The following is an 11,413-nucleotide window of genomic DNA, read 5'->3' as shown; positions in this document are numbered from 1 at the left end:
ATACATATTTTTTCTCTTTTCCCCTGTAAACATCAGAGTGGGGAGAGGGGTAAATGTGTGTGTGCGTGGGGGGAGATATGGCTTATGAGAAGTGGATGTTATTTCAGATTTCTGTGGGCTTTTTATTTTCTGGGAACAAAGAGCAACTGCTATTAAAGAACTACTCGAGGACTTGTGCATATTTCCACTGCTGTGTAGCAGTTTTAATAAAACATCTGTTCTTGCTTCTGCTGATGAGTTTACATAATTGTTTGCAGACCAATTTAACCAGAAATAGCCCTAGATATTTCCCTGTACATGTTTTCATGGGGGGAAATAATAAATACCTTTTGCTAGTGACATACCTTGATTAAATACTTTCGAGAAATCCCAATACTGTTTAAAATATAAATTGAATAAAAATCTAGTGCATTAAAAATGCTAGACAGAGGAGTGCAATCAGTAGAACATAATCTAATGGTGCCTCGTTTATATTTGCAGGAGTTTTTCTCCCAAGAAATCTGATTTTCAGGAGGGAAAGCATTCTATTTTAAGTTTCTTTACGGCAGCTGTTTACTGTTCACTATAAATCGACCAGACTTTTAAGCCTTGCCCTCTGTTTAGAGAAGTAATAAAACACTTAACTTTCTCCACTCCTAGTCGCACGGTTATCACACAGGTCTTTAATACAAGAGCCCCGGAGCACCTATACAAAAATTAATCCCTCCAAGCCAAGACTTTCCCCAAAACTTTAACAAGACTGGGATTATTATAAATGCATCTTTTTAGGTGAAAGAAGCCACATGAATCACACCCATATAGGATCATATATGTATATTTTCCAAGGATTCCTGCTACTTTCAATTTACACTCCAAGTACATTTGGACCATAAGTAATACATAAGGTAAGGCAACATATCAAGAGGAAGCAAAAGATCTCCATTCATTCATGCATGCATGCATTCATTCATTTTATTGTACATTGCCCCAGTTTCATATCTGGAAGCAGTGCAATCGTTGGTTTCCAAAGTAACCATGGTTTCAAAGGTGATTGTTCCTATAGGACATATACATACATACATATATTCACAGTTATAATCTATCTAACATATATGTATCTGCAGACACATGCATCTGCATGTGTATGTGGCTGGGTGTGCAATATGTCAACACCAGGGGGATAGCATATGTAGCTTTTTTGTTCCGTTTTGTTTTGTTTCCATAAATCCCCACGTATAATGGCTGGGGAAGAGGGAGAAGAGTGGGGAGACAAGAAACCAAACTAAACTTCGTTGTTGTTTTTTTGGAAAATACCAGTAAATCTTCACATTGGGCATAATTCGTATATCTGTACTAGGCTGGTCACAAGTTAAACACTGCAGAGTGGGAGCCTAACTATGGTCAGCAACAAGGCACATGGGCTAAATAACATGGTGTGTACTTCCAGCTATCTTCTTTTTTGGTTAGAAACTTTATTTTATTTTCCTAGTGACACTCAAGGGAAGCCTTAATGTTATAGAAGATGAATACACGAGCTTTTTTTTTTTTTTTTTTCCAGTTGTAGTCTCGTTTATGGCTTTATTGCCACCATTGATTACTTTGCTTTGTTACACAGAGGAAAAAGATCATAAAATCCTTTGGCATCCGGGTTCCTGTTATAGCTGGGGGGAAATATAGCTTTCCCCCTCTTCCTTGTCAACTAAAATCTTTTAGGGGAGACATCGCTAAAAAGGAATTAAGTATATTGAGTAATAGCAAGAAAACACCTTCACATGTTCGAATTTTTACCCTGCAACTTTGAGCCTGCATCTCACCAGACCACTCTACACACATCCTAAATTTAAAATAAAATGTGTACGTGAAGAAAAAGGCCAAGGGTTTCCTGGCATAATTGAATTTTTAAATAGCAAGCCACGAGAATGATGAATATACCTTGCAATATTTACAGATCAGCAGGTATGTTTTACATTTAAGGAGCAATTTATGAGACTGGATTGAAATTAAAATTAGATTAGCTGCCTTCATTTCAATTAGTTCTAGGTGCAATTCACCAAGAGAAGAGATAATATAATCCTTTTTAATCTAACTAAATATTTGCAAAGGAAGTTTCCTAAATCTGTTGTAAATATCTGAAACCATAAATTCTGTAAACGTAAACACGAGGTGCTGTCCTCAACCAATACCTCAAAATGTACTTAAATTGCAAATAGGAAAAGTGTGAGTTTTGTTGTAGTTCCTGTTGAAAATGTAAATATATTCTAACAGTACCAACCATTGAAAATTACAAGGGAAATATTCAGGACAGGAATGTCAAACTGCACTAAAAGAGAACATCTAACTTCCAGACTAACGTGAATTCGGAATGTTGTCTTTTTTTACTGCAACTTCCTTCCAAATCCATAGTTCAGGAATGCTCTAAAAGCCACATTATCAGTTGAGCAGTCGCCATGTTTTTTTTTCTTTTTGCTCCCTTTATGTGATATTTTCTCATAAAGAACACAACCACTTGATTCCATAATATTGACCAATGCTCCATGAGAAAACGAAGAAAGATGGATAATTTCTGAATTAATATTCTGTGGGCACCTGAGATGTATTACTTTGAATTCTGGGTTATTTTGTTATCAGATATCAGGAAACCATAAAAAATTCTGTGCTTCAAAAGCTCAGTGTTAAAAAAAAATAATAAAAGAGAGCGAGCAGAGAGAGAAAGTTAGATTTGGTTGTGAAATTTCAAATTTAATTCAGATGTGGTTTTTCCCTAAGAGTCCCCCCCTTCAAAATCTCCCCCCATGCACTTAATATTTGCTCTCCTTCTTCTAAGCCATCTTATATTTAGAATTTTCAAGACTTACTTTCAATGCATACTTAGTTTCAACTGGGGAATCAACACAAGCAAAAGCAATTTTTCCCTTTCTTGACATCTAGCTTCCTATTGGCTCAAATCAGGTCAGCTGACTTTGTCATTTTGTCTGTCCTGGAGTAGAGCCTTCCCTATAACAATCTAGTTCAGACTACAAACTGGAGACAGAAATAAATATTAAAGAAATCATACACCCAGGTATAGAGGAAGATATGAATTCCTATTTTACAAACCCATCGTTATCTTGCCATCTAACCAGTGGCCAAGATGTGCTACCCAATGTAGCTCTCAATTCAACGGCTTATGACCCCGTCAGGCATTTTTCTACCTATGGAGCAGCCGTTGCTCAAAACCGGATTTACTCTTCTCCTTTTTATTCACCGCAAGATAATGTTGTGTTTAGTTCCAGCCGAGGACCATATGACTATGGATCTAATGCTTTTTACCAAGAAAAAGACATGCTTTCTAGCTGCAGGCAAAATTCTATGGGACACAATACACAGACTTCAATTGCACAGGATTTTACCAGTGACCAAAACAGGAACACTTCGCAAGAACAAAAAACTAGCATTCAAATATATCCATGGATGCAGCGCATGAACTCCCACAGTGGTAAGTTTTACAGCTTGGAGATATAAATTAAATAAACTGAACCATCTTTACGACCATCTCCCTAGCAGAACAGCCTCAGCTACTTTTTATGGCCCCATAAAAACAATAATATAGCTCCTTCACAGTTGCCGCTACAGGCCTTTTATTTGTTAAGTTGTTGCAAGCAAATATGGCTTGTTATGCTCTTTCTAATTAAAAGACTTCGAGAGTGTAAAATATCTATAATAAAGTGCAGTGAGCTCTGCTTTTGAGTTAAGTACAAAATATTACTTGGGTAAAATAAGTTTTAATGATAGGTGAGTAAGTACATTTTTTATTGGGACGGGAGGTTATGTAAAAAGGATCCCTCCCTGTGACAGATTTCTACATGGGAATTTATGAAATTGTGTTGCTAACACAAAAGAGGAAGAGTCTATTTCTAGTAATTAAGGCAACACTTTAGGGGGAAACCCTAGTTTTCTTTTCTCCCTCTCTGTCTCTCTCTTTAGTTTGGGGGGGAAATAATTAAAGCAAGACTCTCCAAAGCTTTGCAAGGAGTAGCATGCCTAGATTAGAAACCATTTGTGCTTCAGGGGCTGAGTGTGATAACTTGAATCTGGGTAAACAGGAGCTAAGAACTGGGGACGGGGGGGGGGGGTTGACAATAGGGATGTAGGATGGAGGGGAGGGGGTTGAAGGGGAATCGATTTTGTGATTGCAGTGATCAAAATAGATATATCTTCGCTAAGGTATATATGTATTACTAATTAGTTTTAGTTTGCTTTGTTTCTGAATCCCTAGGAGTCGGCTATGGAGCGGATCGTAGAAGGGGTCGCCAGATCTATTCCCGCTACCAGACCCTGGAACTGGAAAAGGAATTCCACTTCAATCGCTACTTGACAAGGCGGAGGAGGATTGAGATCGCCAATGCACTTTGCCTAACGGAGCGTCAGATCAAAATCTGGTTCCAGAACAGGAGGATGAAATGGAAAAAAGAAAGTAACTTGAGTTCCACTCTGTCTGGGGGAGGCGGCGCAGGCGCTGGGGCAGCTGGAGATAGCTTGGGTGCAAAGGAAGAGAAGCGAGAAGAGACAGAGGAGGAAAAGCAAAAGGAGTGAAAATTGACGGCTCAGCCCCTCATGCCCCCCCCTACTCCCCACTCCCACCCCTCCCCACATACACGCTATATTTATCACTGGCACAAGTTATATGTTTGGCTACATTAAAAAAAATAAGAGCCAAACGTGGACATGAAAGACAGACCTTTCCCCACACTCACCCCCCTCCCCACACACACACACACTCTCCAATATTCAGTTCATAACTTGCTCCACAATCCCTTTTAGGTTTTGGCTATAAACCCTCGCCTACCCCCCCCCATCTTGCCTATTTACCTAACTTTGAACACAGTTTTCTTCCTAAAAAGAAATTGGCTTGCAGAAGGCAGAACACCCTGTAGTGTTGCCTAGTTGTGTTGGGATGATCCTTGTAAGATGGACTCTATGCAGTTGTTTTATTATTATTATCCAGAAAACGAGTTTCCCACCATGTTGAAAATAATTCCCTGAAATCTCTTTTCACGTAAATATAGCATTTTCAAGAGTAACCTAATTGTATTTAAACACTACCTGGGCTCATCATTGCAAACTGTGACAGTTTATGTGTGAATATTTTTAGCTGTATTTGTGGTATCTGTATTTATATTTATGTTTAGCACTGTAATGTTCAACAGTATAAAGTGAATGGAGGTCTATAGCAGTAGAAAAAAAAAATCTTGTGTTACACCCTCTCATGTATAAAGATCATGTCCAGAGGACTATTGTTGAGTATTTAATAAAACTGAATATTATTTTTAAAGTTTACAGCCTGGCCTCTGAGATTCAATTGGAACCCTCATGTTGATAACAGCCTGTTAGAAAGTTCACTTATTTTCTCTGTGTTTTTCCTAACAATCAAATTCCTTTATCCTTCCCCTACACACACACACACACACACTTTCTCCATACTTCTCTCATTCAAAAGTATTCCAAAAGGGGAAGTATACATTTTGCTTTGTCTCCTTTATTTAGTCTTGTTACTGTATTGTTAAAGGGCATCACAAATCTGTGCCATACCTCTCGCTTCCTGATTAAAAAAATGGATTTCCAAAGTTCAAATAGTATTTTTATTGCAATCCTCATCAGGCAATTCACAGGTCACAGAATGTTTGTTGTTGTTATTCAATAAATAAATAAACACATGCATTTGAAATTGCTGATGAACACCCAGCTTTAAGCAATCACACACTTTCCCAGACTTACTTAGACCATTTTTATAGAAAAGCTGGCACTCAGTAGAGGGTAACTGACAATATCATACTATGAAATAAACAATGCTAATATTACACTACGGTGTATTGCAGACTTATATAATACGTTAGGAAGGCTTGAACACAACTTACATTTTATATCCTCTGTGGTATACTCAGTACAAAGGCATTTACCAGTGGTACGAACATTCTGTATCTAACACATACGGTGGTACGTTAGGGGCATATCTTTCCTGGAAGCCCCACCATACTCTTAGAGTTTGTCTTAAACAACCAGGATTCGGTTGAATTCGGTTGAAATAAAAAGATCAGGGACGTTTTATAATCACATTATTTGCTTATTTTCCACCTCCGCTTGTGTACGTTACTTAAAACGGCATAAGAAAGGAGAGCAAAATATGCATTTACCAAACAATAGTCTTGCTACACAGTAAAGAACACAGGAAAGTTAAAAAGAAATAAACAAGCTGTTGTTTCCCCGGTCTGCATTTTAATAGAAAAATTAGAAGTGTATATATATGAACTGACATAACATTTAAAGCAACAAACTTTGAAATAGATTTTAATGGTTGTCATTGTGTGTATATTACAACACCCACGTATCCTAGTCTTAAGGCAGTCTAGCAAAAGGAATCATATTTTAATGCAATCATTTAACTAAATACCCTTGAAAGGAGATTTGATTTTCAGTAAGCATCAAGCACAGGACTACCTACTTCTTCAAACAGTAAACTGCAGTGGTAAAGGTAATAGAAATTGTAAACTTTCGGTCATCACTGTAGGTACATGACAGAAACAGCCCATGCTTAATACTTAAGAGTTTTTTTTCACATATACCGAAGATAAGGCATTGTACGTGTTTATTTCATTCACCTAAGCCATGAAATATTTATGGGGAGGTAACTTTATGGGATTCACTGACACTGAATACATACACTGATATTAACACATAACATAACGCACACAGAGAGATACACAGAGCTAGAGTGTGTATCTATATATGTATATATATAATATGCAGCTATACACAGCAGATGTGAATATATATATTCAAATCTGCTGTGTATAGCTGCATATTACAGGAGATTTAGATGATAAATCATATGTGTATTCATATGTATAATGTATACATATATGCAATGTATACAGTATATATTATATACGTAATGTGTGTAATATATATCACACACAATACATTACATATATAGTATATATATGTGTGTATATATGTATGCACGAACTGATATATTATTATAACAAAATAAAATATAGCGACTAACAGTTGACACTAACGCGTTTTGTGAATCAGAAATACTAAAGCGTTTCGGTCTACAGTAAATACACAAACATATCTATAATAATACAGATGTGCATACACACACATATGAACCCCCCTTCCCACCCAAACACAGCTATATACGTGTGTTTCTCTAAAGGTGCATATAAACCATACGTTGCTATTCTAGCCACATAATATATGCGCACAAAGAAAATAAAGAGAGAACATATTATGGCATTTGTATCTAAAGATATTTCGCATCACTGGCTTTATCCCACACAAAGGCAAGAAAATATGTCCATGTCCTCTTCTGAATCTCTGTCAACACATAATTAGCCAAATCTTCCATTTCTTAAAAGGCAAAAGACTTTTATATGTTGGCCACTCTACACCCAAGCCCAATGTATATACACTGAGGGGGCATGGGAAGCCGTATTTTATGAAGCGTTGTACCACAAGCCTAGCACCAGGTGACGCTACAGTCTCGTTGTCTTGGTTTTTACTTGGGGCCTTTAGTTTGCTTTGCCAACATATCAGATACGTTTCACAGGCTTCCATCAATAACCTCCTGGGGTCATCAAGCCAAATTTATGACTGGCCAACACAGTCACGTGATTCTATTTAAACATGCCATATTTGGGCAGCGCACATAGAATAAAGAAAGAAGAATCTCCACCTATAAATTCTGCACTTTAGAGAACAAAAAACCCCCTGAACTTCAAAGGGCCACAAATCAAGCCTAATCAAAAGGGTGCAAAAAATCCGACATGAGTTCGTACGTAGCCAATTCGTTCTATAAGCAAAGTCAAAATGCTCCTGCCTATACCATGCAAAGTTATGGGAATTATGGATCTGTGTCTGAGGTTCAGTCATCCAGGTATTGCTACAGTGGGCTGGATCTAAGCATCACATTCCCATCCTCTGGTTCTTCCAACTCTCTGAACGGTTTGGACATGTCTTCAAGCCCTAGAACTAACCCCGACCGACCTTCCTGTACAGTCATGGGTTCTTCAGGGCACTCTCTAGCCAGAGACGACCAGACTCCTCTAAACCCAGGAATTTACAGTCAGAAGGCTGGTAACACGGCGTTGGAGGACAGATCTAAGAGCACTGGCGAGATCAAAGCGGAGCCGGTGCAAACTACACAACAAGGAGGGCAACAACTGCAGCAGCAGCAACCACCACAAATATATCCGTGGATGACCAAACTACACATGAGCCATGGTAAACTTTCACTTCTTGATTTTGTTTCACAGGATTTGCCTTGGTTTTATAGGCCATACGGGGCAAATAATAAAAAAAACCTAAGGTCGTAAATTTTACGACTAAGGCATCAATTGCTCGTAAAACTGTCCACTAAAAGGCTTAGAGGCTATATACGCCCAAATTTATGACAGCATAATTGGATCATAGAAACAAAACGTGTATAAAAGGCAATATTCCAATTTTTTTGGAGGGGGTTTTAAAAATACACACGTTCTTTTAGGCTTCTCTTTAAAAATATTAAATACAAAAACATATAAAAAAGTCATCCCGTCTATATAGACTTGGTTTTTATCCTTCCACCCTCTCCAGGAGAGAAATCCAGCCCATGAAAATATATTCCCCTCTTTTGCACACTTCCTTAATGTTTAACAGGGAACAGGTTCTCTTCTGGTCAGTCTGCGTATGTTTGATCTTTAAAGAAAACCCAAACAAACTTTAATCTCAAGGTGTTTATAAAAAGAGAAGCTACATGTTGACCCTGGCCAAACCTTGATGTCCTAGGCAGATACAATTGTCCTGGGGATAACCAAGGGGACTTATTTATATTCTGTTGTGTTATTATTTATTTTTGAAACATAATTGTTTTGGCTTTTCATGTGCTGTCTTTTATTTTCCAGAAACAGATGGCAAACGTTCCAGAACTAGCTATACTCGCTACCAAACTCTGGAACTAGAAAAAGAATTTCATTTCAACAGATACCTCACACGCCGGAGGCGCATTGAAATTGCCAACAACCTGTGCTTAAACGAAAGGCAAATCAAAATCTGGTTTCAGAACCGGAGAATGAAGTGGAAGAAAGATTCCAAATTGAAAAGCAAAGATTCTCTCTAAGGAGAAGGATGACTCTCTAAAGAGAGAGTCAGTAAATATTTACACGAGTTTTGTTGTAATCTACCTTCAGAAAACTTTTCTTTTTAGGGTGGGGAGGGGGTCGTATTGCTGAATGGACTGTGTTACATACCCTCACAAATCCATCAGACAAAGGAGTTATCTTATTAGTATGCAAAAACCTGCTCTTCGCTTCATGCAGAATTTAGTGTATAGCTCTTTAGATTGTTACTCAATGTTCTAACCTGTACGTTCTGGGGGGCGGGAGGGGCTTTAGTAATAATGTTGCTCAAAAACAATCCGCAGAACTAATGGGTTATATTTTATCAGTGCTATGATAATAATAGCAACAACAACAATAATAAGCTGCCTAAGGGAGAAAAAAACGCAAAGTAAGTTGTCTAAAGTCACAGAATCTTCCTTAACTGTCTGCTTAACCTTACTAGGAGAAGGAAAAATGCTGAAATATTTTACTGTATGTAAATTAACCTGTGTATGCTGGAGTTCTACGTAAAAGACCTGACATCTCCACTTTTACTTTCTGAAGTCTAAAAGAAAAATGTTTACTTTGTACGTGGATTGGATATATCCACAGCTTATTTCCTAGATGCACTTGTCCTCAAACATGGCAAAAACTCGGAGACGAGTTGTTTTTGTTTGTTGGTTTGTTTTGTTCGGACTTAGAATTCATTATTTTTTATTATTTGCATATGAAAAGAAAGGAATGGACTATGAAATAATCGGCCTGAGCAATCATCCGAAATATCTGTGCAGAAGAGTAAAGCATGTGGGGGAAATGAATTATCTGGACCTAATATTATTGTGTATTTATTTGTTGCGTAATTAATGTAGATTTGCTAAATGCTAAAAATATATAAAAAAGCAAAAATTTGTACATCTTTGTTTAAATGTAGTCCATTTTAATAACTTGTTCTCAATAATGTACTCCGTATATTTATTGGTTGCAGTTTCATATGTGAAAGATCATGGAACTTATATTTTGTCATATTAAATAAACACTAAATAATACAAAACTTTGGCGTGCCAGCTGAGATAACCCTTTGGTGCTGATTTTCCTTCTTAGAGTTGTATTCAATCCTGCTTCTAGTTTGCTAAAAAAAAAATCTCTCTGGAGATAACAGGGGCAGAATGAGGGGTTCATTTCCTTACTGTACACTTATCTACCTCGACCCAAAGAAGCTTTGAGTTATGTGTGCTTTTCAGTGGTGGGGTCTTCTGATTGTAGAGTGCGAGATAGAACCAGCCTGAATAAAGTCAGCACTGCGGTTACTTCCAAAATACAAATAATATGGCAGCTTCTTCTTCTAAACCAAATGAACTCCTTTTGGAGTCTATATTCATTTCCCCCAACTGACAGATGGCCTCTGCTGCCAGGAATCTAGTTTTCAAAGACTCCCCCAAATGTAGAGTTCAGAGAAAATACCCTTCCCAAAACAGCCCAGTTTATACCTCTAAACACTCTTTAAACAGGTTGGGAAGCAACTTAAGAATACTCAGGCACAACTCCCATTGGTTTAAGTGGATGTGTTGCATGAGTTGGGGTCTGTACAGTGATATGTATGCACCGTACCTTTTAGTGGCTATAGGCCCTATCCTATTCCCATTGAAATCAATGGTAAAACTACCATTTACTTAAGTGGGAGCAGAATGAGGCCCATATTCGAATAGAGATTCTGGGTGAAATTCTGGCTACACTGAAACCAATGGCAAAATTGCCATTGATTTCAGTGGGGCCAGGATTTCTCCCGCAAGGTTTAAAGTGCAAGTTTAGGGTAGACTTTTTAACCTGCTCTTTGTGAAAGTTACTTTGTCTTTAGGATGCCACAAGATCTGAGTATAACATGACATTTTCTTTGGTAATTAAAAACGTATACAGGAAAACTCGATACTTTAAAAAATGTATTTAGAACCACTGTTTTCCAATCCCCTGATTATTGTTATTGTAATTATTATTATTTAACGTGATTGGCCTAATTTAGTATTCTTGAGGTCTATCTATCTATCTATCTATCTATCTATCTATCTATCTATCTATCTATCTATCTATCTATCTATCTATCTATCTATCTGTATATGCACACACACATGCATACAGACAGACAGATATACATATACACACATATACAAACACATACATATATACAATTATGTGTGTGTGTGTGTGTGTGTGTGTATTAGTGTGTGTATACAAACATATATTTGTCTATTACTGTGTATACACACACACTATACGTATAGACAACACACACTACTAAGGTCATCCTTGATGTGTCTTGA

General features: G+C 37.4%; 2 protein-coding genes across 2 annotated transcripts; both read left to right on the top strand.

Annotated features, from left to right (window-relative positions):
• Positions 1-3,054: 3,054 nt before the first annotated feature.
• On the top strand, positions 3,055-4,551 carry HOXC6 (homeobox C6). The gene is made up of 2 exons (XM_065419366.1): positions 3,055-3,454; positions 4,235-4,551. Exons 1-2 carry the CDS (start codon positions 3,055-3,057, stop codon positions 4,549-4,551), a joined length of 717 nt encoding a protein of 238 aa, XP_065275438.1.
• Positions 4,552-7,787: 3,236 nt separating this feature from the next.
• HOXC5 (homeobox C5) lies at positions 7,788-9,118 on the top strand. The gene is made up of 2 exons (XM_065419459.1): positions 7,788-8,244; positions 8,904-9,118. The coding sequence occupies exons 1-2, from the start codon at positions 7,788-7,790 to the stop codon at positions 9,116-9,118; spliced, it is 672 nt and encodes a 223-aa protein (XP_065275531.1).
• The last annotated feature ends 2,295 nt before the right edge of the window (positions 9,119-11,413 follow it).

Source organism: Emys orbicularis, chromosome 19 (genome assembly GCF_028017835.1).
Source record: "Emys orbicularis isolate rEmyOrb1 chromosome 19, rEmyOrb1.hap1, whole genome shotgun sequence".
Classification (NCBI taxonomy): domain Eukaryota; kingdom Metazoa; phylum Chordata; order Testudines; family Emydidae; genus Emys; species Emys orbicularis.
This window is presented reverse-complemented; position numbering and strand designations above follow the sequence as displayed.

Coding starts and splice junctions, on each gene's coding strand:
- HOXC6 (XM_065419366.1), top strand. CDS start 3,055: ATGAATTCCTATTTTACAAACCCATCGTTATCTTGCCATCTAACCAGT. Junction 3,455..4,234: donor GCGCATGAACTCCCACAGTG/GTAAGTTTTACA, acceptor CTGAATCCCTAG/GAGTCGGCTATGGAGCGGAT.
- HOXC5 (XM_065419459.1), top strand. CDS start 7,788: ATGAGTTCGTACGTAGCCAATTCGTTCTATAAGCAAAGTCAAAATGCT. Junction 8,245..8,903: donor CAAACTACACATGAGCCATG/GTAAACTTTCAC, acceptor TTTATTTTCCAG/AAACAGATGGCAAACGTTCC.